Source organism: Xiphophorus couchianus, chromosome 1 (assembly GCF_001444195.1).
Source record: "Xiphophorus couchianus chromosome 1, X_couchianus-1.0, whole genome shotgun sequence".
Lineage (NCBI taxonomy): Eukaryota > Metazoa > Chordata > Actinopteri > Cyprinodontiformes > Poeciliidae > Xiphophorus > Xiphophorus couchianus.
Genome location: NC_040228.1, coordinates 20,675,331 through 20,700,702, shown reverse-complemented (window position 1 = coordinate 20,700,702; position 25,372 = coordinate 20,675,331). Strand labels below are relative to the sequence as shown.

General features: G+C 38.0%; 1 protein-coding gene across 2 annotated transcripts in view; it reads left to right on the top strand.

Annotated features, from left to right (window-relative positions):
• The first annotated feature begins 5,009 nt into the window (after positions 1-5,009).
• LOC114148380 (fibulin-2-like) overlaps positions 5,010-25,372 on the top strand; it is a 33,349-nt gene continuing 12,986 nt past the window's right edge. For both annotated transcript variants that reach the window (XM_028023622.1, XM_028023614.1), the window contains exons 1-5: positions 5,010-5,104; positions 7,327-8,691; positions 19,560-19,674; positions 19,968-20,097; positions 23,828-24,008. In XM_028023622.1, the coding sequence (XP_027879423.1) occupies positions 7,413-8,691; positions 19,560-19,674; positions 19,968-20,097; positions 23,828-24,008 (1,705 nt within the window). In that variant the 5' untranslated portion in view covers positions 5,010-5,104; positions 7,327-7,412. The remainder of the gene's footprint in view (positions 5,105-7,326; positions 8,692-19,559; positions 19,675-19,967; positions 20,098-23,827; positions 24,009-25,372) is intronic.

Genomic DNA, 25,372 nt, shown 5'->3' with positions numbered 1-25,372 from the left:
AATGTACCTCTAAATCAGGCTTAAGAACTGAGCAGAATAGACATCAAGATCATGTGGGAGCCACTTCTTCCTGCATTTATCTTCTTGATTCATTCTCACCTGACATTTCTGATCTCTGGCCATCAGTGAAGCACATGCAACACGCAACTTTTCACCCATAGGTGTCACTCACAGCCACCTATATCACATAAAATCTGCAGCAGGAGGAAGGTCACTTTCATGGCACCAGTTCCATTCAAATAAAATAGGATTTGATAAAAGAACATTGGCTTCCAACAAGAAAGACTGTATAAAACAAGTTTAATGTAGAACAATCCAAAATCATATTTTCCCTCTGTCTGCTCTGAGAGCCTCCTCTGGCATTGCAACTGGTTCTAACAGAAAACATGAATTTTTGACACAGTTCTAATTAAATTGGCAGCATTATTTCTTATCTATCCTCTTATCTGCTTTGAAGTTTCACAGCAGTACTCCTCCTGGATTCAGCCTCCTTTACACACAAAGAGAGGCACAACTTGATTAGCAACTTGTTCTGAAGTGCTTTTCCATAGTGCTGTTTTATGCCAAAGGTGACATATTGTTTGATCAGCACATGTTATCAATAAAAGCCCATCACCAATCGGTGTTCCGTTCCAATTGGCTGATTAAATACCAGTCATGTAGACGCACCTACAGCAATCTAAGCGTGATGTAGTTCATGTTCTATTCACACATCATAAAAATCTTTTCAAGCAGTTTTAGGAATTGGATGTGTCACAAAAATTATTCTAGGTACTGAAACCAGAGAAGAAAATTCTGCTTTCATTTATCTTCACTGCCCAGGTCTGTGCAAGCTTCAGCCCTGCATTAATTTTCACCTTTGTACCCTTTCCACAAGCAGCTAACATGCAATTGAAGCAAGAAGTGGATGATGTAATGTCTGTTAACATGAAAAACAATGTCTGAATGTTTGACTCTAAAGCTGGGACATTAAGGCTCAGTTGTAGAAAATGCAAGACAAAACATGTTCCAAGGAAAATGAGTGTGAAGATCTTGAGATTTTGGATAGATTTCTATGGGATTTCTGCCAGGAGTGGCCAATTTAAAAGAGAAAGTTCTCAAATGATTGAGTAATATTTCCTTAGAATTATCAGTTCTTTCAGATTTACGGGAGGAAGGTGACTCACTGTTGAATATTTCTAAAGAATTATTTGTCAGTGGCTGACCTTTAAGTTTCACTTTGTTCTTTAGTGTTACAGTTTCAACCAACCAGAAGCTGATAGACATTTTTTTGGGCTTTCTCTAATGCTCCAGGCAACCATATGGGGCACAAATATTTTCCTGCATCCTGAGTCACTGCATCTGCTTTGGTATCCTGTCTTGTGTCTCTTCATCTGGCATGCATCAGCAGTCACATTCTTCCTGCAGGACAGTTTTTCTGGCCACCATATTCTCACCGTCCCAGACAAGTGCAGAAGGCCACTGCTCTTACTTCACCATTTACACAGTGGCAGTGTGTTCAGCTGTGGCTCTGCTTTCAGCAGTAATGTAATAATCTTAAGAAGGGTCACTAATTCAAATAGTTTGGAAAGTACCCAGCTTAAACATTCTCTGGGTGTGAGGCACAGGAAAGAATTGCTGTAAGTAGGCATAATAAGAGGTGCTACTATCCCGTGAAATCAGCATTTGCCTGTGGGAGCTATTATGTGTGTTCTAAGAAATATGAAAGATGGCATGAAAGTGAGACTAGCTCAAATTATTATGTTTGCGCAACTCTTTGATATGATATCCAAAGGGCCCCAACCTCTCCATTTCCTCTACTGGGTGAGGTTTTTATGAAAAAGACTGAAAGGAGAGAATTTATGAAAGTTTTCCCCAAGAAGTAAAACCTTTTTTTCTCTTATGGATGAACATGGTGCACAAAAAGCAGAGTGAAAAAGGTTAAGTCTTGCAAGGCTTGCTTATCACACTGCGGTGAAAAAGTTTGCCCTCCTTGTAGATTTTTTTTTGACAACGTGTCAGATCATTAAACTAATGTAGCTAAGGAATGAGTACATGCATTCTGTACTCAGTGGTTTCTTTGTTTTGCTAAACCTGACTTCAGTTTCACTTTCCACAAGTGCTATCAAATTAGAAGACTCCAGTGCTTTACACTACATTCACTCATTAACACACACAGATGGTGTCAGCTACATTGTAGCCACAGAAAGTTTGTGAGAAGCCCCATTTTTGGTTTGCAGATCAAAATTGAACATTCTAACCTACATGTAGACTCTTGTGTATGGAGGAGAATTAATATTACATATCAACCTGAAGATGATATGCAATATCATCCCTAGAGCATCATGCTGTGGCAATGCTTTTCTTTATGAAGAAAGTTGGATAGAGTTGATAGAAAGGGAGAGCTAAATACAAGGTAATCCAAAATAAAAACTTATTCTCTTTCTGGCATCTGGCTGTAGATCTACAGTTTAGGTCAAAGCTTATTATGTATTACAATGACTCAACCAATGTTCAGACCTAAAGCACACCTTAACATACTTTGTTGAATATTTATTTCAGTAATGGAGCAGAATTATGTAAATAGTAGTCAAGGCAGTGTCGGGTGGCCCCTACCAGCACACTTTTACATTCACCAAACCCCTGAAAAGTCTTTACAAGGTGCAGGTGGGGAGTCGCTTTCACCGCGTTACATTTGGGTCTTAATTTCCCTTGGTGCAGCCTCCTGTGGCGCTTTGGTATTCTGTCTCTCTTGGTTTCCTTTCAAAACTTCCTCCCTCTCTTCACCTCCCTTGTGTTATATGGGCCCACAGCAGAGCAATGAAGGGAAAATACTTCTCCATTTAGAAGGCTTACAACATTTGTAGGCAATCAGCCACATGTGAGGTTTGTTCCTTGAAAACGATGAAAAAAAGTCATCTGGCTGATGGTGTTGTAAGTACTTATTTTAGGGATTCTGGTACAAATCTTAAACTTTATTTTTATGATTAGATTAAGGACGATTCCTGGCGCTGTGCAGTCCTGGATGAGTCACTCTTGTCTTACGGTGGAGCACATCACACATTACTTCAGTGAAAAACACAATCCAATCCACCTGTTTAAACAAAGAAAGAGGAGCAGAACTTTGTATTACACAGTGGACAGATAACGTAAATGGCTGCTGCATTAGAAGACCCATGTAAACAATGATATCACATTCATAGGAATCACTTTTATTGAAACCTTGTTGAACATATAACATCACCTAAGGAGCTGCTGAAATAAACAGACTTAACTTTGTTTCAAGAAAAAATAATAAACATAGAGTATTACATTTTGTATTTAATGAAACACACACATTAAGTGTAATTAGAAGATAGGGGAGAAGTCAATGGGTTTTAGCTGTTATAATTGGTGCAAGGCACTATTCAAATGTGCATGAATGAGAAATTACAACAGTTTTAGGTGCAATTAGCTCTGCCACATCAGTGTGTGTCAATGTGGATTATCTCACACACTAAGAGTCCTTACAGCACTGGGTGCTTTTAGTCCCAGAAGTGTCATTAGGGTCAACTAGTGTGGGGTGGAGAGGAAGACTCACCATTTGGTCCCTGCCTCCAACCACAAGGACAGCCTCACGTGTTCTGAATTGTGATTTATTTCCATGTAGATACTGATGACAGAGTGGAATTTAGATTAGAAACATGCTGTTGTTGAAAAGGCACATGGGGTAATTAATTTATGAAGCGATCATTGCCAAGACATTCCAGGGTGTTTCAACAGATTAATAATGGCAGGTGGTCACGCGAAATGTATGTTATGCAATCAGTGTCACACAGGAATATGAACACTTTTTAAATTCACTCCAGGAATAAGTTATCCATCTATCTGTTTCTTTATGAATGAATGGATGTTTATATAAATTGGCTTCATACTGGACATAGTGAACAGACAGCATTATTAAGTGCAAGGAACATAGCAGACAGATGAGGGATAAAATTGTGGAGCTGTTGCACTGGACACAGCATTTAGGCACACATGAAGAGAACCAATAATAGGGGCATTGACTCATCTCCGTCATTGATCATCCAAGGGAGACCTCTAAGACAAAGAGGCCACTGGCCCCATATGTTACTCTTTGAGACTTCCTGATTATTCTGTTCAGCCAGGGAAGAAGAGCTTTGTCATCATATGTTCTCACAAGTGGTTCAATGACCCTTTAAGATCAAGTCAGAAGAAAGATCACAAACCGCAGGCTTCATTTATCAGTGTAGCTTCATGGCATCTGGAGACGAAGCCAGAGTCTTAAACTGATTGGGCAGCATTTAGGGGCAATGAAAACCTGCCCTAAAAGCTCTATCATAGTCATTTCACTAATTGTTGTGATGTTTATATATATGTATATATATATATATTGGCCCTCAAGCTCCCAGGCCTCTGGTAGAGGACCCGAGCTCAGAGGATAAGAACCACCTGCAGTGGGTGAGAAGGGAATTTAGTATATATATATATATATATATATATATATATATATATATATATATCATATATATCAAAAATAATGATACTAGTTGCAATGTTTACAACAGACACTGCCAATTGACTGTGAACTCTGAGAGGTTACAATCAGTCTGCACTGGATAATATCTCCCCATAGCTCCATCAAACTGAGCATCGTTTCTCAATGTCCACAGCAAATTCAGCATCCCTAAACAGAATAAATGCTTTATTATATTTTTACAGATCATTTTTTAAAAACGTTTTCTTTAAAAAGTTACATATTTCATATTTTTTGACATAAAATCCCAGAGAAAGACTGCCTTGCTTCGTTATAGGTTATTCAACATGCAATCAAACGACAATAAACTGATGTGATTGTTAGATTCGCGCTATCCTGCGAACTGAGGAGACGTTCCCAAATTTTCACTGACACACCGTCATGGAGTCATTTGTTACGTCTTGGAAAAACTTCTGAGTCTACAAAGATAGGCAGAAAAGAAGTTAGGAATGTTTCTCTAAATTGTCTTCGCCCCGCCCTCCACGAGAGGAGAGGCGCTCCCAGCCTCCGGAGTCAGATTTGGGACATAAACTTTACGCACAGGTTTAACTCAGAAGCACCACTGCACCGAGGGATCAGAGAGGCGAGGTAAGCAGCGAGTATAACAACTATGAATGTCAATGAGCATCATACAGTCAGTATTTTGATGTCCATATAACGAGGGGATAGAGTCGCTTGGTTTTAACGGGTGCGCTAATTCGTGGATAATAAGAGTGCCGAAGCAGTCGGAGTGAATTGATGTCATCTGGTCTTCATATATTGAAACCACCTCTAAGCTTGGAAACTGAAATTAACTGCAGTGTGTTTCACGTACAAAAGAGAGAAAAAGTTCCCTTTTCATAAGCTGTCATATTTGAGCATGGACCTTTTTGCATGTACTGTATGGATTGCGCTGAAACTGTGTTTTGTGTTTGCGTATGGTTGTACATATCACGGGATAAAGGTCACCTTTGCAGCCTGTTTGAATTTCTGGAACATCAGCAACCCAAAAATGTTTCTTTTTCGTCCGTTCTATCACAAAAACACACTTTTAGATTCTCTGTAGGAGTCAAATGCTGAAACTCTGTTAGATTTCCTCATGTGTCCTTTTGCTCTGGCATGTTTTCTGTCACTCATTTAGAACATTGCAGGCACACGGTTAGCGGTTGGACTTTGTTTTCAAAGCTGAGGTCAGTACTGTTGGAGTAGAGGCTTAGGGCAAAAGGATCTGGTAAAATGATTTTGTACCTTCTGCACAAAGACGTCATTGATTCCTTAAATGAATGCTGCAGTGCATTTTATACAGTTATGTGGGAAAATATCTAAGAATAAATGTGTCTATGCACTTTGATTTACTTTTGAATATATTTGTGGTATATTTAAATTTGAAGTAATGTGAAAAATTACATTTTGATTTAATTCTAACTGATGTGCAAGAACTGTGCTTCACATAACATAGCAAATTAGTAGAAGTTAACAGCTTATTTTGCTTTTATTTTTCTGCTTATGTGTAAAACTGATCAGCTACATTTATAGGTACTGTACAGTTGCAGAAATTAATTTTATGTAGAGATTTGGTCAGATGTGTTTCTCCAGTTGCATTTTACTGAACTGCTGGTAAAGTTGTGCAAAAAGCCAAAAACTGGAAGATAATTTCTATTACAGTAACATACCTAATCTCCCTCTGAAATTAAAATGATCAAAATACTTTATTTTTTTTATCATATTTCTGTATTTCATATTAAGAACAAAATTGCTGGTGCAATGTTAGTAACTCCTATGGTAATTCCTGCAAAATAAATACATTTCTCACATAAAAAATGATAGAGCTCGCCTATGGAAGGCAGCAGCAGAGAATAGCTTCTTGGAGTCATCTAGTATTTATGTCAACAATTAAATGAGCTCTAAATGCCAACTCTTAGATTTTGAGGAATGTCAGGAAAAACTCTTTTATGTCCTATGATTACAAAAGAAAGCTCGTGTAGTTTGCTAGACACTGCTGGGATGTTAACTCAAATTTTGAGCAACAACTTGTAGAGAAGAAAGTTTTTGAAAGGATCCATTACTTTGGAAGAGAAATTGTGCAAAGAGGGATGGTCAGCAATCCATCTTTTTGTAAGATTTAACCTTACAAAATGTTATAGGAGAAAAAGAAGGGTAAACACAGATGTGCCAAGATTTAGTTTTAAACAAATGTTTTCTTGTCGTTGTATTTTCCTGCATACAACTGCTGAAATCGAAGGCTAGATTTTCTGGATTTCAGAGCAAAATATACATTTATTTGAATACTTCCATTTTATTACAAAGAAAACCTGTTAACATAACTTTTTACACATTATTTCCAAAGGTGTCAATAACAATTGTTAATACAGATGTTTACTGTTAACTGAAACAACATTCTCAATATATTTGTCAGACGCTATTACATTTTAGTTTTTAACACAGATGTATGAAGCCAGGTTATTCATTCCCATTACAAAATATTAAATACTGTATTTTTATGAAGCAGAGAATGATGGAGAGGTTTTGTCATTTATATCTTGTTGGGTCATTACTGTACTTTTTCCTTGGGTAAACTATGCCACCAGCCAAATTTCCATGAGCAGTTAAATATAAAACACAGCCTTCCTCCCTGGGGTGTCAAAACAGTAGGGATGGAAAGTGCGCATTTGGCTGCTGATCAAATCAAAGCAGACAGATTTTTACGTTGAATTAAAATCAGCATTACCAATATTTCCTGTAAAATAATGGGACACAAATTTTTATCCAGCCATTTTACAAATGATATTTGTAGAGTTATGAAATAATTTATCACTGTTTGTTTTTGACAGGCTTCAAGACGCAACAATCTTTTCCATCCAAGGAAAAGTCTGCCTTGAAAAGACATTTGCAGACATTTTTGTCATTTTTAAGCAAAATGCAAACAAGATTATATATTTTTTTGTTGATAATGTCTGCTGTGGATGTCGCTCTAAGCCAGAAAGACTGCACAGGCGTGACATGTCCTGTCGTGCAGAACTGCATTGAATCAGTTTTAGAGGACGGTGCCTGTTGTCCCAAATGTACACAAAGAGGTTGCACCTGCGAGGGGTACCAGTTCTACGACTGCAAGCAACAAGGCTTCAGCGACGGGAAGGTACCAGAAGGGGAATCCTATTTTGTGGATTCTGGAAGCACTGAATGCTCGTGTCCCCAGGGAGGAGGGAACATAAGCTGCCTTTACATTCTGTGCCCTGAAATTCCCCCCAACTGCATTGATGTTTTACAACCTGCAGATGGGTGTCCACAATGTGGGCGTGTCGGCTGTGCCCATGGCAGCAAGAAGTATGAGGCAGGACACTCATTTCAGTTAGACCAGTGCCAGGTGTGCCATTGTCCGAATGAAGGGGGCAGGTTAACGTGCTCCCCAATCCCAGGCTGTGACCTCCGTGGTGTTAACAAGCCTACGTGGGCAACAACTACTGAAAATAACAGCCACCTGAGAGACATTAGCGGAGGTCATGATACTCGATCAACAAGCTTATTTTCCAAGGTTGTGTTGGCAAACTCTCTCCCACTTTATAAGGAGGACCCACCCGGTTTTGGCTCAGAAGACTATGACTACATACTGGCAGAACCGACATCTTCCACTATTCAAAATCTGGCCAAGTCGCAGGATGCTGCTACAGTTCCTTCAACTTACCCAGAGTCAAGCTCTGCAACCTTCACGTCTCATGATGTAAGAGGAAATGACCTGGCTGAAAAACCTCGAAGCCCAGTGAGGAGCAGTGAGAAAGATCTGATGCGAGTCTTGGATTCAACCACGACAGGAACTCAAAGCAATTCATTACCATTGACAACAAGCAACTCCACTCAGGTAGTTTCCAATGACAACCAGAGGTCAAAGCAGGAAACTGAAGAAAGACCTATGAGACATACACACAGAAATAAAGGAGTTAGACACTTTGGTGAACCGAAACCCAGTCGTCGAGGCCACACTAGACATCATGGTGAAACCCATTCTATCAGCCGCACTGAAGAGGCAAAAGCATCTATGGAGCAAAAGTCCCAGCTTGGCAAACAAGAACATGGTTTCTACCCCACAGTCCAGTTTAGTCCCACCAGCAGAGCTCCAGTTAGGATGAGAGAAGAGCCTCAAAGACAATCTCACACCCTCGACAACTACCGTTCACAGGGTGTGGAGGAAGACACAGAAGGTAACTCTGACCCATTATATTAGCTGCTAAGCTATATATATATATATATATATATATATATATAACAGCTGAATTTAAAGAAAACCTTTCATTTACATGATTCTATTAATAAAATATTGCAGACTGATATTGCAGTGCATTGATAAACAAACATGAAGTACTGATATACTTAATTTAAATAGATTTTTATAGCAATGCTAAGTTGGTATTGATCTATTGTCCTCTCAAATGATAATATTTAGAACATCTTGAAACAGAAAAACTTGTCTCCAAAGGCTTGTAAATAGCAAGTAATATTAAGCTTTTAATTTTATATTATCATGTTTATTTTATTCATTTTTTTAAACTGATGGGAGTGTTATTTCCTGTACATTTCTTCACTGATAGCGTTATTATGCTTAAGTTGTTATTGAGATTATTATGATTATGACTGATGATGAAATAACTCCAACGGTGTGAAAAAGGGATACCTCATAACATAGAAAAATCGGTTGTGTGCATGTGTGTATATTTAACACATCAAAATTCAACTTCACACTTTTTTTTAGAAACATGCTCCTCTGCAGCATGAAGGAGAATATGCTCAGAATCACATCTTACATTTAATTCAGGTCTATGCCATTTTACTGGTCTGGGCGTTTAGGTGTTTCATTAAAGGAAAAAGTTAGGATAAACACCAGTATTGGTTTTAGTGCTGCAGCTCATCAATTGAAAAGCCTATGAGATAATTTCCCAAACCTTAAAAGATGATAGAAAAAATTACAATGGAAAAGAATGAAAGATGTTTGCTAATCGTCCAAGTTGTGTGATGAACTTGGCCATGGAAATGGTGAAACTTGTCCAAAATGCAGTTTGGCATGTGCAGCACAGCTGATATCAGCTGATAGATACAGTCATAGAGGTCTGGTGAGTTGGGCTGGATCTGCTTCCACAGAGTCCGAGTAGCTTGTAGTCACACAGTCAGCCTAATGTGTGCCAACTGTCTGATAGCTGAAGGTTGGCCAAAAGATTAATGCAAGAGGAATACATTCCTTGGAAAATAAAAGAAAAAGCTCAACAGACTGTCTAAGAAAAGATCGAGGTGTTGCACCAGCCCAATTAAAGTACAAACCTCAGCCAATACTAGAACGAATTGCCACAAACCTTAATCAACTGATGTCGCACTCTGAAGAAGGGTGGTAAAAAAATGTCTCGTTAAAAAGAAGATGTGTTAGACTACTCCAGCTTTACAAAAGCAGGTACTGGTAATTTAAAGTGACTGGTGCTAAAAATGTGGCTCTAAAGATATTAAATCATAGAGTGCTTTTATAATATCTTAGAAAAGCATTCATACCTTTTAAGGAGTTTACACATTTTGTCTTGTTACAATGACAAAGTTTAATTGGGATTATATGTTATAGAGGATCAAAAGTAGCACAAAAGGAAGGAAAATGCCACATACTTTTAAATTTTGTTACAGTTAAAAATCTGAAAAAGAGTGCCTGAGTGATTCTGATACTGTAAGACATATCTTGAATAACTTTGATTTTAGAAGTCATCTAATTTGTGGAGTCCTGCTATAAAAGCAAAATACATAGTACACATTTTTCAAAATATGTGACAAATAGAAATCTATAAAATGTGGTGTGCATTTTATATTAAAGTACAAAAGGAACTTCTTTCAGCTATTTTAAAAAAAACTTTTCCATAAATGCTAGATTTGTTTAGTGCATTACTAACATTTTCATGACAACTGAATCTTTCACTTGAATGGTAGATTTCTGCAGCTCTTTTAGAGTTCACATGATCCGTTTGGTTATTTTTTGACTAATGCTCTGCTTGGCTTTTCTTAACGTTTTACATTTTTAATAGCCCATCCATTGATTTCCTACACAATTCTGCTTGATTCTCATCTCTCTTCTGTGCTCCTTCAAGGATTTCTCCCATTGAACTTGATTTCTATGGTGAAATTTCAACTGGGCCAATCAGTGAGCACAAGGAGAAGATGTGAACGATGATGTAGATTTTTGGCACGGCTTTAAAACTGTAGTCTGCCTCTATGTGATTGTAGTTTTAGCAATGGCAGCAGAGGAAGTGGAAGAGGCCATATAGTCCATGCTGGTCACATTTCCAAATATTGAATCAACATTAACAGCCGTCTCATTCGCAGTCAACCTCCGGTAAGCTTCTTAGCATTGAAATCATTCATTATGTATGTCACGGCCAAATATTAGCAACTGGGTAAAATGTAAAACCTTAATAGAGTCCATACCTCCAGCAAACAATCTTTCCCAATAGCCAAGGGTCCAGAACCTCAGTAAGAACCAAAGCATGGAACAAGGGACTGGTTTTTACCAGACTAGTTGTAATGTGACTAAATGTAAAAACACTTTAAGCTTCAAGAATAATGGTATCAAACTTTGTATCTGTTGTAGCTGTTTTACAACTTTGTGTGGTGGTGTCAAATAATGACATAATGTATAATACTTGTTACATTTACCACGTTTTATGGAATAACAATGTTCTGTCTGTCTAAGCCGGCTTGTTTCACCTTGACAGTAAGTGGACCGTAAAAATGCTCTACAGAACTATAATTTATATTGAGACCTGTCAAGGTAGTTATGTTTTTTCAACACCTTTCACCTATATGTATGCATAGTATGCAGAGGACATCTTTAAAGGTAACTAAAAGCTTTCAAGTGCACAGAAATGCATGTGAGCCTATAAAGTACACATTTATTACCACCTTTTTTATTTATCTGTTATACAGTTGTCATCAAAGGTTTCCCACACTGTCCTTAAATCCTTTTGGATTAACTTAATCTGTTGATATAAAGAACCTAAATTTCAAGATAGTTTGTTTTGGGGGTTTTTCAGATTTGAAATGTGCCGGTCAGCAGTTAACATCTAGGCTTCATTGCACTACAGTGAAGTTAGATTTTCAGTATGGTGACATGTTAAAACACAAACGGGAAAATCCCCACTGATAAAGGCTTTGAGTAATGCATGTTATCATTGCTATTAGCACAGGATGCCAAAGTTATTTGGACAGGAAAAGAGAAAGTACAAATAACAAGCACATGGCATTTTATTCCAAACAGGAGTGGGTTTCTTTTCCCGTGGGGCACAGTGCAAGTTAGAATCATAATTTTGTTTAGTCTATAACTAAAACTCATGCTCTGCTTTGCAGTCTGTGTACAAAAGGGTGATGAGATTGTTTAGGAGTTCTAATACTAAACTGATCTGGTTTAGGATTTCTTTGTGGTGGGGGTTTTACCTGAGAGCGGCATAATTCCCGTGTGATGAATGAGACCACTGTTATTGGTTGATTGCCAGGCTCTACTCCCTGTTCCCTATCAAGTCTGTGATTGCCCATCTCCCATGAGACCGCTGCTTTCCTAATCTTCTTAGTAATAATAACCTCATCTGAAGCACACATCCACCCATTTCCAGACATTAGGGAACACAACCTATTATGCTGATCTCAACTTAGAATTGTTCCAGACTTGGGGAAAAAATGGATAAAATGCTTCAGTAACACATTAAAGATCGTCTAGGTTGAGCTGAAACAAACTGAGGAGGCACTTGTTTTGATCAGCAAAACTGTCACGACATGCTGCATGCTGGAGTGGGTCGAGTCGATGTATAATTTTCTTTATGATGAAAGAGTGGGGTGAATTCCAGAACCGGCTGTGGAAGAGGTCGTTTCAGATTTGGTTTGAAGATGATAGCTAGTTTATCTGGGGCGCCTTCCAGGTCATTTGCAGTAATTTTAGAAGTGTCTCTCGTCCTCAACGTGGTTCTTTTCCCAATGCACATGTTCCTGGTGTTTATAAATTAAAGCACACATTGCTCCATGTGAAGAAAATTGACCATAAAAGACACCCGCATTAGGCGAGAGCCCAGTCTGCTTCTTGAAGTTATCTGCATTTGTACATATAGAAAATAGGTATGGGTGATATAGACTTAAACATTTTATCACAATATTTTGTGGTACTATTATTATAATGATAAAAGGGATGATAAGAAATATTTTTTTACTTCTTTTTTACATTTACTGTATGGCTTTCGCTGCCCCACAAACACTGACAATGCTCTTGAAAAACAAATATTTGTAATATGCATCTTTAGGACACCAGTTGTATGCACAAATCAAACTTTTTTATCGTGACAGGAAATGTATCACTATAAATTATAAATAATACAATAAATGCCCACTACCAATAAAAAATACTTTCATTTTGCAAGATGTTTGAGGACATACAATCTGAGCAGTCAGTTTTCTTGACCACATTTACAGCAACCAAACTCTTTCATATAAAGTTGTTTAATTCACCCTAATCTAATGCAATAATTTCCTATGTGAAAAATAGCTTTTGAAGTTGAAAGCTTCTCGTTTAGGACAGAAGTGTTTATTTATATATTGGTCTACTCTAAAATCAAGAGTTGGATGGATTTCCTTTGGGAATAATTGAGCAGATTTCCTGTATTCTGGCTTACAAACAGCTGTTGAAATATAAATGGCGTAATAAAACATCGAGAACCAGTGTTCAATTTACGAGAGTGGAAAACGCTTTTGATGGAGGCAGGCAGAGGAAGCAGATGTTACAAAGCTAAATATTGATCTTGGTTTGGGTGTGTCCTGGAAATGTGCAGCATCTTTTGGAAACTAGAGCAAGCGGTTCAGAAAAAAATTAACATAATATGAATGATAAGCCTTGACAACTGAGTATTTTGATGCTGTGGCTTTGAAGGAAAAATAGATTTTAGAGACATAAGTTGTTGTTTCCATAACAAAATAATATTTCTGAGTCAACACTGACTTAAAGCTGGGCACTCAGTAAGGGGGTAAACAGAAAAATATGTTTTTAATGGGTTAAAGCACATGTGTCAAACTCAAGGCCCACGGGCCACATGTGGCCCGCTACGTCATTTTATGTGGCCCTCTCCCCCACCACCGTTTTACAGCCCCATTGGTTGACTTAAAATATACTGCTCAAAAAAATAAAGGAAACACTTTAAATGTTAAACACCTGTTTAAGTGTTCCCTTTATTTTTTTGAGCAGTGTAGGTTTTGAGCACGAATTTCCTACAAACTACATCTCCCATAATACCTTCCGATTCTTACCAGCCAACATTACGGCTTCTCGCCACTAGAGTGCAGCAGAGTCACCTCAAGCTGATTATTAATTTTCCCAGTCAATAAAACTGAAACGTCGTAGTGATGGGATTTTCGGCTCCTTTTCGAGATGCGGCTCTAATGGCTCTTCTTACTGTGGAGAGCCGGCTCTTTCGGCTCCCAAACGGCTCCCCATATATATTTTTGACATTATTAATTAATTAATAGCTTAAACCTAATTTTATAATATTTTGTTTCATTATCGACATTGTTAAGCACTTATGATGAGTAAAAATGCCGCATAACAATGCTATAGCAATACCGATGCGTGTGATGTCCGCATGTGGTTGTGCAGGTTGTTTGTCGAGCCTGCACGATAGGAAATGCTGACTTTGCACAGTCTGCACTCTGCCCTGGAGCTTGATGTAGCATTAAAATGAGTCCAAATCTTGCTCCGTTTTCTGTCACTCATTTATTTTCACCTATTCAGTTCTCACACTGACTCCCCTTCTTTCTGTGCTTCTTGACCGCTGAGTGAGTGTCTGTACATAAACACCTGCCGACGAACGCTATACAGCTTGGCCAATTGCCTGCCGTTTCCACAAAAAAAGTGGAGATAAACTTTTTTTTCAGTGTTTTCCCGCCACATTATTAATTGGAACTATGTGTGATTGGTCAGATGTGTGGAGCACACGCTTGACATGAGGGCAGTGGACCGACCGAGGGGAAAAAAACTCTCCGCTCTAGCACTGGCAGAAGAGCAAAACGCACAAGGAGAGGGAGAAGGAGGGGAGAGACAGCGAGGCACCGCAGGACAAAAAAAAACGATGTGCGGCTCTGGCTCTGGCACTTGCAGAGCACAAGCACAATGACAGGGAGGCGGAGAGACAGCGATATACTGTAGAAAAAAAAACGGCTCCCATTGTGGAGCCGGTTCCAATCGTTCACTTCAAAGAGCCGGCTCTTAGAGCCGGATCGTTCGCGAACGACACATCACTAAAACATCGACAAGCTAACGAGCGAAGTCCCGTGATGTTTCAATCGAGGACTTTTGCCGTCTACTGTCCCCTGATTTGATGCCACAGCTTCGACTCCATGCAGCTCATGTTTTTTGTCCATGTTTGGAAGCACCTATCTGTGCGAACAGATGTTTTCAATAATGAATTTAAACAAGACCAAGCACAGATCGCACATTACTGACGAAAACCTACACGCCATTTTGCGGATTGCCACAGCACAAGTACTAAAACAGGTGTTATCGACGAACTGACCAGGGGAAAACGGTGCCAGACATCCGGCCAGAAAACATTGGTAAGCACGAACAAACTAAATTTAAATAGAATGAATGTAAAACCAAAACTCAGTATACTGGAATATGCATATAGTTTATTGATTTTGCTTGTGTTTTGTTTTGTGTTTATTTACAGAACACAACACAATGAGGATGTGTGTGAGTTGGTGACAGGGTGAAGAGAGACCAGCTTTGTGTTCAAGGACAGGCAGCATCACCTAATTGTTTTATTCTTATGTGAAATACATGTTCGTTGTGTAATAAATAACGAAAATATTTTGTGAATGAAGTTGAGAGTTAATATCAAAACTTGTTTTTATTCTTTGTTTGCTTATCTTTAAAGCAGACAAAGAATAATTTTCCCAGCGAATAAAACTGAAACATCAACAAGCTAAAGAGCGAAGTTTAGCTGAGCAGTTTAAAAATACTGAGCATATTTTTAAACTGCTCAGTTTAAAAATATTGTAAATATTGTAATTTTTAAACTGAGCAGTAATTTTACATCCATGCAAACTCAAATGTAATATTTAAAACTTGAATACATAAAATGAGTTATTTAACAATATGAGGTGTTGTTTAATTTATTTTTAACATTGTATTTTCATACATTTATGCTAGGTCTAGTTTTCCAGACCTATCACTCTGCAATTTTAGATGCGTTCCTTCTCTAACACACCTGGATCATTGACTCATTCATAGGCCTCTACAGAACTGAGTTGCTGCTAATGAGGGAAGTCAACTTTTTGTCTGGGGTATGTTTTAGCAGGGACGCATCTAAAAGTTGCAGTCTGGAGGGCTGCACTTGGGCATTCCTGATTTATACCGTCAATGTGGCCCATTGAGGGTGGCCAATATGCTGAAGTGGCCCTTGGTGAAATTGAGTTTGACACCCCTGGGTTAAAGAGACGTGTGACCACTTTTTGGCAACACAGAAAAAGAATGAAATAATTACTTTTGTTCCTAAGATCATCTTTGGAAAAAGTGTCTTCTGAGCAACAGTTAAGTTCTTCTTCTCTTTAATTCAGGTAAAATGCTTGTAGCCCATTTAGGATTTATCCATGTAGTGGGTTCCTCAGTCCACTCCTTGTGAAGTTCCCCCAAATTCTTGAATGGATTTTGCTTGATAATCCTCTCAAGGTTGCGGTTCTCCCTGTTGCTGGTGCATCTTTTCCTACCACATTTTTCCTTGCTCTCAACTGTCTATGAATATGCTTGGACACAGCACTCTGTGAACATCCAGCTTATTTCACAAAGACCTTTTCCCCTCCTGATGACTGTCCTCTGGACATCTGGACATACATAGGCTCAGGCAACCATAGCAGGTGTTTTGAGTTAATTAGCTGATTAGGGTGTGACACAATGAGTTTCCAATATTTCACTTTTTCAGTGGTCTAAATCTGAGACACTGAATTTTATTTTATTTTTTTACTATCTGTGATCTATAAATCATCAAAAATAACAAGAAATAAAAGTTTGAAATATTTCACTTTGTGTTATGATTCTATATATAAAGAATTCCCTTTGTGAAACAAGTGACAAACTACTTAAATTTTTAAGGATATACATTTTTTTAGATATACATTTGGTATATGCTAAATGTACATGCTTTGAGTTGTTTCCTTTTGATTGTTCAACATTTTCAATGCGAATAATCTCACTAGTTTGGAACTGTCATAAAAAAGCAAAGCATCTGGTGTTCTTGTCAGTCTAATGAAGAGGTAATGACAGACTACAGAAGAGATAAAAGACATGTTAAGAGTATACTGTAACTTGGATCTCTTTTGTTGAAGCACAATAAATCAGTGTTTAATTGTTTCACAGCTGGATTCAGGTTTAATTATAAGTGCTGTCAAGGAGAAAGAGCAGCTGAAAGATCTGTCATAGTGCGGTTGAAATTTTTTTATTTCACAGTTGCTGTTCTGTGGAAGCATAATCCTTAGAAAACATCTGACATATAATGGAACCTCATGCTCCATTCAGTGTGAACACCTGGATAAAATGTGTGTTGTGTTCGCTGATTCCTTCAGGAGAAAATGAAAAGGAAGCAGAAGAATGAGGGCAAATGATTATGTTTGCTGTCTTTTAATAAATATACTTTCACACAGGTTCAAAGGGACTTGTTTAACTGCACAGCTTCCTCAGACGCTGTAGTTGTGTATCAAGGAGCCGTGGTGGCCCACAAGGTTTACATTTTCTCTTTTCTAAGTCTTTAAATGAAGCACATTGCACCAATCACTTGCACTGGTCTGTGTAATTGCTTTGGTCTGATTTTGTTGCTTTTCAAGTTTTTCTTTGAAAAACGTCCTTTCAGTCAAAGGAAGTAGATGAGAAAAAAACACTAAACTGATGCTTCAGTCCGTCCAACAGTATCCTTAGTTATTGACACCCATTGTCTTAAAAAAACGCCTTGCAGCAGTTGGATAAGCAAATCTTTAATTTGAATACATAAAATCAATGAAGTTCTAACCTTTAAAAGTATACAATATATACAGTAGCTGTATATAGTAGTCCTGGTTCTTCTCTTATACTCACCTTAGTTTACCCTAAAAGTTTTTCTGTGTCATTTACAATCTTTAAAATGAATGTCTAGGAGATGTAACAAAATGCATAAAATAAATCCAGCAACCAACAACCTAAAACTTCTGAACAAATCCTACCTCAGCATAAAAGTGATGTAACTTTCAGTTCAGGATTTCACACATAACTTAAAAAACAAAGCCATATACTTTAGGGTCTCTAAGGCCAAGAAAACAACAAGAAGAACTCATTGTGACTGAAAATAATATTTCTTATTTATAAAAACACCAAAAGTACAATGCCTAATCTCCCTGGCTTACCATGAAATGGGAAAGAACTAGCTGAAAGAAAAAGACAGAGAACACCTACCAAACTCACCATCTAAACACAAGATATCCTGAAATTAAACAGGTCAGCAAACAAGTAGATCTAGTCATCAAATTGTTCTCACGCGGTTAAGTTCAACTTGGGAAGGGGTGTGGCACTGGATCACTGAAACTTTTTTGCAGTCAACTTCTTTGATTTCTTCTTTGATTTTACTGATGGTTGTCGAACAGTTTATTGCCACCACTTTCTTAATTTTAGTGTGAACCACTGGCAGTCCACTGAGAAGGAGTTCATGATTTCAGCTGTGCATCAAGGTGCCCCAGAAGAAAAAAGCTCTCTATAGACAGTTTCTAGAAATCAGTGGATGTAGGGGTGCTCTAGGCCATATTTTGGATCATAACCCTTTTAAAAGACATAATAACTTCCCATTATCAAGATATTTTTTTATTCTTTTTTACATTCCCAAAGGGAAAAAAAACCCACATCATTATGGATCCTCTCTCACATTTCCAATTGTTTTAAACTTTGTAATTACTCCTATGTAGATACAATCCAGTTCAAGGAAGCAGTTATATTTTTAGGCAATACCTGACTTAAAAAGGTCGCCACGCATCTACTGTGTTCTGTCTCTTATTTTGAAGAGTGCTTAAGAGAAATGGGGCCTTGTGACACATCCTATTTGTGCTTCACGGAAACAGGAATTGATAGATTACTTAAGCGGTGAAGAATGGAACATTAATTTATTTAAAGCTTTTTACAGATCTTTCACAGTCAGTATATATTACCCTGTGACCTGTGCCCTTGTTTGAAACTTGTTTTGCAACAGACCATCAGAACAGCCTATGAGTCCAATTAAAACCTTAAGAGAGTTGCCTTTTTTCCTTTTTCTTTTAGTTTTGTTGCATAATTCCCAATAGCACAGTTGGTTGGGCTATTCATTCTCAATTCCAGAGAAATTACCTTCAACACCAGCAGACTGCCTTGAATCTAAAGGTTTGTGTTCTCTCCTTTCATTGGGATTTGAAGAGAACCATTTCATCTGAAATGAAATGCTGTTTGATAAATAATTTATAGCCACCATGTGAACAAATCCAACAAACATACCTTTTTTTGTGGATATGAGTGACATTGGTTGTGTGTCACATAGTCGCACAGAGACTAAATCCTTAAATCCCCAGGTATCAAATGAAAACATATTTGTGCATTTTACCCGAGAAGTTGGATGATACAGGTTTTGATCTGTGCATTGCTTTGAAATAATGTACAGAAGAAAAAAAATACATGCTACACTTGGAGTTCTCTTTGTTCAGTCCTCCAAATAAGAACATCTCTATGTAACAACATTGCAGAACACATTAGATATGGTTGCAATGATAATATCACTAATCAAATTTTGCAGCTTCTCACGCACTAAGACTTCAGATAGTAAACTTTAACTTCAGAGTGTAAACAAATTTTTCTCTCCTAATTGGATATACTAGAATAGAATAAATCTTTTTGTCCACCAGAGTGGAAAATTGCCTTTTGCTCAGCAACATAAGGGACAAACTGACAAGAATTTTAAAAGGGACCAGGCACACTGATCACTGGGTGCACTGAAAGACTTAAATGAAGCTGTTTGTGTTTCATTTACAGTGTCTGTCAAAGAGTTGGTGAAGACCTGCTGTGAGACCGGGAAAAAATGGGCTTCGGCTAATGGCCACTGCAGCAACATGAAGCCACCCACGGATGATAGGCGCACCATTTGCTGGTGAGCTCATTATGTAACGTAGAAGCACTGAACCTGGAAACAAGGTGATATAATGGGAAAAAAATGTGCCTTACAGAAGTATTGCATTACTATACCAGTCATTTCGAATTTAGTTTTGCTTTTATTATTTAGCTGGCTTTCAGGTTTCTCATAATTAAACTTCTGGAAACTTGAAGCCACAATTCATTCAGCTCTGTGGCAACCCTCGGGAGGACCGTTTCTGCTCCTGGATGGCCACGGTTGCAGTCTAGAAATGGCCACAGTCGTTTCTCATGTGCACCTCTCTCTGTCAGGACCGCCCAACAACAGTGCTGTCTCGGCTCTCTGAAAGAACGCCAGTGCTTGGCGGGAATTGAGGCAGCCAGAGCAGGAAGCTTCTGTAGGGAGGAAGCCAGCAGTAAATGTGGGATGGATTCCTATAAGGCAAGTATCCAGGAACAGGTACCAGGGCAAAAGTCTCAACAAATCCCATAATAACTGACTTCCCTAAAGTAATAAAACATGTAATTATAACCTCTGTGTCAGTAGTCACAACATTCCCAAACCCACTCCTCTAACATTTCTTGATGTACCTCATGACCTCATATTATTCAGCTTATTGATGCCATATTTATTAAGCTGTTTGTCAAAAACTACAAATTACCCTGAAATGGTTTCTGGTAGCACAGAACTATAAATTAGGGTTTCAAATCAGAATATGTTCTCTGCATCATAAAATACAATCCTTGAATGGACATACTTTTATTAAACGATATGAACAAGCACTAACACTGCATTTATAAGTCCTTTACAAGTGGAAGTAAATGTATCAAAACTTAAACTCAGTTTTTTTACTATGGTACTTTGTAAAAAGAAAAGGAAATAAATGTCAGGTCAGTCAGAACATGAACAGAACATGGCTTTAAATAAATAATGTTCCTAGAAATGAGAGATCAGGCAACACTACAGCTTTGAAAGTACTCTAACCAATAATACCAAACTCTTTCAATAATGAGTAAAAAAACCCTGAAAAGATGCCTACTTTTCTGGATTTATTTTACAGCAAAGTTTTTGACAAGATCTCTGAAGTCCAGTGCCAAAGTCAAATGATTCAGTTTTTCCTGTTCCAGATCTGTGTCTGATTTTTTTTAAGCTTAGAGGATGATCCCTCACCACTTGTCTTTTGGACAGGAAATGTCAGGTAAAGCCTGAATGAAATGTACACATTTGGAAAGATGTACTGTGGGTTTGTTTTTCTATAATTTGCTGTAAAAGCAAAATGGAACAAATATGGTGCCTTTACCATGAATACAAGGGACAGTCGTTTCCCCAAACTCCAGCTCCATCTCAGCTGAATATTTAAAGTGGAGATGAATGGCTTTGTTTCTTCGCTCTAGTACTGTGACATTAGAGAAGTTGTTCAGGAAGCCAAATGTATTCTTGAGATGATCATGTGGAGCGTACCTGTGATCAGTTTCTATCAACAACCACCACAAAAAAAAAAAAAACCTCTGGTGAAGAATTTTTATTGAGCTGATAATTCAAAATCTCAGGTGGTGCTTTTTCCAAAAATGCTTTTGTATTTATTTTTATTTTTTTGGTGTTTGAATGACTTGTGAAACTGTTGGAAACAGCCACTTGGCTTGAGACTCAGACTTATTAAGCTGATCTCTCAGTCCCACTAGGATCTCTCCAAATCCACAGCTTTGCACAGGTCCAGTTCAACAGCCTGCAATGTGCACATGAAGGCTGTTTCAAGCCTGCCCACTTTTTTTATTATGTGATCTTGCTTCATTTCTAGTTGCTGCATTTGATTAGTGTCATTTACAAAATCCTCTTGCAAGTTTTGAATGTTTACATAGTTAAGTGTGGCATCTGCATGTGCAGGCCATCTAGTGTTGCAAAGCGGCCTCAGTGTTTCACTGTGTTTGTTTTCAATCGGCTGCAGTTCATCTGTCACCACCTTCCACCTTCGTGTCGAATGGGAGCAGAAGTTAAATAGGTTACACACAAACTGGGAAAAAAAAAAAATCAGCTGTCTCAAAACATCAGTTAACACTGACTCCAACCAAACTCACGGTGTGTTCAGCAAACATGTTTAGGAGGTTGATTTTGTTTATGTATTCTTTATACTCCAGGCATGTTGGCAGCATTATCATACCATTGACCCCACGCAGTTTGCAATGTAAATCATAATATCTTCCAAAACCTTGAGTACAGAGGTAAAGTTTACTTTGTATGACTTTCAATTAGTAGGAACTTCACAAAGTGATCCTGAGAGTGTCTTTCAGGTGACATATAGGATAAGCAGAAGCTGATCAACATGTGCCACATCTGGCACTGACTGGGAAATGTTTTACATTTTTACTTCACTTGAGTACAAGTCTTCTAAATAAACTCCTCACATATTTTGGAAGATAGATATGAAGGTGTTCCTGCACCTTCATTTCCATAAAGAATCAAACTACTGATTAACTCCAGAATACCCACGTCATTCCAGTTATCAGTCCTGCCAAAAACATCATTACGGGGGTCTGTAAAAGCCAGCCTTCTCTTTGCTAGAAATTTGACAATAAACAATTGTGTGTATGTTTCACAAATAATGAAATTGTGGAAAAGGGGCAATTTACTGCTGTTTTGACATGTAGAGAAACTTAAATCCATATTTTCCCACACTGGAACCACAAACTTCCAGCACTTCTTTGGATCATTTTGTGATAAACAAATCATGCAAACTACATGCAGAAACACTCCAAGCCTGTTTGCTGTACGGCAATAGCAACGCTCCATGCAACCTGCTCTGTATTTCATGATCTATAATACTTGTAACATCTGATTATCATGCATTAATTTCTCCCAAATTTCCAAACATAGTAGCTTCAAACTTTTGTTTTTTATTTCAAATCCTGAAAAAGTCCAGAAAGCTGCCAAGTGAGCCACATTTTAAAGTATTTCTACAGTAGGCAAAGTTTATTCTGAGACAATCATTGTGTAAAATGAAACACAATAATTGTGCTTAATTTTACACAGACTGTCAGATTTCTTTGTTTTTTTTTGGTTGAATTGAATGTAGAATGGCAACTACATATTGGGGGAAGATACGTAATCAAGAAAATATAGAGAAATTATCCCCAGGTAACCATAAATGTCACATTATGCATATTGCCTTGTTAGCTGGGGGGCATCTTCAAAATGAACTGAGCAATTAACAACCATTAAAATGAACACTTTGCCACGCTTTGCCGCATCAGGAGGAAAGGAAGATTCCTAATGAAGCTAAATGATGGGGAAGTGTGGTTAACATAGAGAAGCTGGGTCAAATGAATGCTGCATCAGCTATAAAGTAAATTTAGAGACAGAGACAGATTGAAATCAGTTATTATTAACATAAAGCTTTGGGAACCAATATGTTTTCATGCTTCCAAAAACAGGATCTGTCAGTAATTCACCATGTCCAGGAAATTTAAGTCTCAATAATCAAATATTGCTGTTCAGTTCAGTTTTGTTGGCATTAATTCAAGGTGAAATAGGTTTTAGGGTATTAGATATTTTATGATTCAAAAAGAAAAATGGGGAATCCAAATGCAGAATGCTGGAGTCAGATTTATCTGTAGGCATGTGGGCAGTTTCACAGAATTTATAACAAGGAGTTTAATAAAACCAGGACCCTGAAATAAAATATTAATAGAGCAACATTTATAAATGTCAATTGGGAGGTGTAAAGGCAAAACCCTGGGATACACTTAGACAGTTCAAAATGTATTTAGGGGGAAGCAGGAAATTCATGATGAAAAGCTAGAGTCACAATAAACACAATTTGGCAAATGATGACAGAAAACTGGTCCCTTTGTGGCCGACCACTTGCTGCCCAGAATTTAATGATTGCCATGATAAACATCTCATTAAAAATGTGGCGCTTGGATACAACATTTTATAAACATGACTGCGTGACAACCAGTTCAGAAGTTTGAGCGCCCAGACACAGAAGTCCACAAAAGAGATCCAGCCTGTCTATTGTGTCATTAAAGGAAGGTTTTCTAATTTAGTATACAATATGTCCACAAGTCTTAATGCATTAGCTGAAGTATTTCTATGATTTATTTGTGTAAATAGCTTTAAAAAAAAACAAAAACTGAACACTGCATGATTAAAGCCTGGTTTGTGTGAACTTCAGGAGTGCTGCAGTTGCTGCTTTCTCGGGCTGCAGCTCCACAGAGCTGGTCATCGCTGTGAAGCTCACCAGTACCCGGGTCTCCACTGCCAGCATGTCTCTCTAAACTGTTGCAAGCAGGCTGAGGGGACACAAACTGTCAGAGACAGGCCTGCTCTGGACCCAACTCTGCTCCCAGTAAAAGGTAATGCAAGCTAGCAAACATAATGATGCAAAGTCTTAAATGCAGCCTAAAGTACGGTGTCCGGCTTATTGGTAAGAATAATGAATTAACCTTGAAATGGTTGTTAAAATGAATCACTGTCACACAGTCCTTTCACCCTGCTGCACCTAATAGCCTCGCTCACCCTGTGTGCTGTAATTCTTAGAGATCTACCGTCTCCCGTGCTGCTATGCCTTGTATTCTGTACTTTTCCAGTAACATACTGCATTTTGTTGCAGCTGTAAATTGAGTTGGCTTAAGCAAGCTGAATATTTTGGCTCAACTCATATTAAAAGTGAAAAATATTCTGCCTTGTGGTCAAGGGTGATAAGGAATATTTCACTGAGAGGATAGTTTGGATTTATTATTCATGCCAAAAGTTTTGCTCACCCAGCAGCAAGTTGATTTATGAAGGAATCAGAGACAGAGCAACAAGTTCATTATTGCTGTGGAGCTTACATTGGATGTGAATTATTTTGAATTTGTTTGTTCTATTCTGTAAAAAAGTAAAGTATAAAATATAATACAAAAACTATCTCTCTCTATTTGTAATATAATATTTACTGGTTCATTATAACTATGTTTTTGGACAAATAGATAGATGGGAAACATGCATTTGAAAAGGTTCCTCACAGCCGCACACATTCTGGTGATGTGTGCGGCTTGCAGAGACCCAACTACAGAGATAAACTAGTGTTTTTTTAATGAAAGTAAGAACTTTGAACAGAACAGAAGCAGTAACTTTGAAGAATAATAAATGCAGGAAACTGAATAGAATATGGTAAGTAACACCAAACACCTGCAGGTTTAGGACAACCTGCCATGGTCTGCCACCATCAAACTTCTGAACCAAAGACACCATCTGAAGCATCCTGCCTTGGATAGGGAAAAGAAAAGAATAGACTCAGACTGGGTTTTGCATTTTATTGTGAAATAAAGATAAAGACTGGAGGAAGACTTTATCTTACAGAATCCAAGCTGCTTGAGGTCCAGTGTGAAGAGTCTACAGTCGGTGATGATCTATGGAGCCATGTCATCATGCTGCTGTTGGTTCGCTATGTTTGATCAAACCCAAAGTCAGAAGAGCTGTTTAGAAGAAAATCTTAAAATACTTTTGCTGATGAGCTTTATGGAGATGCCGATCCCAGCAGGACTTTGCACCTGCCCACACTGCCAAACAGTGACGTGCGGTGAGGTTCATAGCTGGTGAGGCACTGACGTCATCAGAATCAGATTTGCAAATAGATGCATAGATTGACAGCAGTTTACAGGTTATGTTTCACTTCTGCATCCTTACACATACAAACCTTTCAGCTCCGGCGTTGGTCTTCCTTTGGTTATTATCT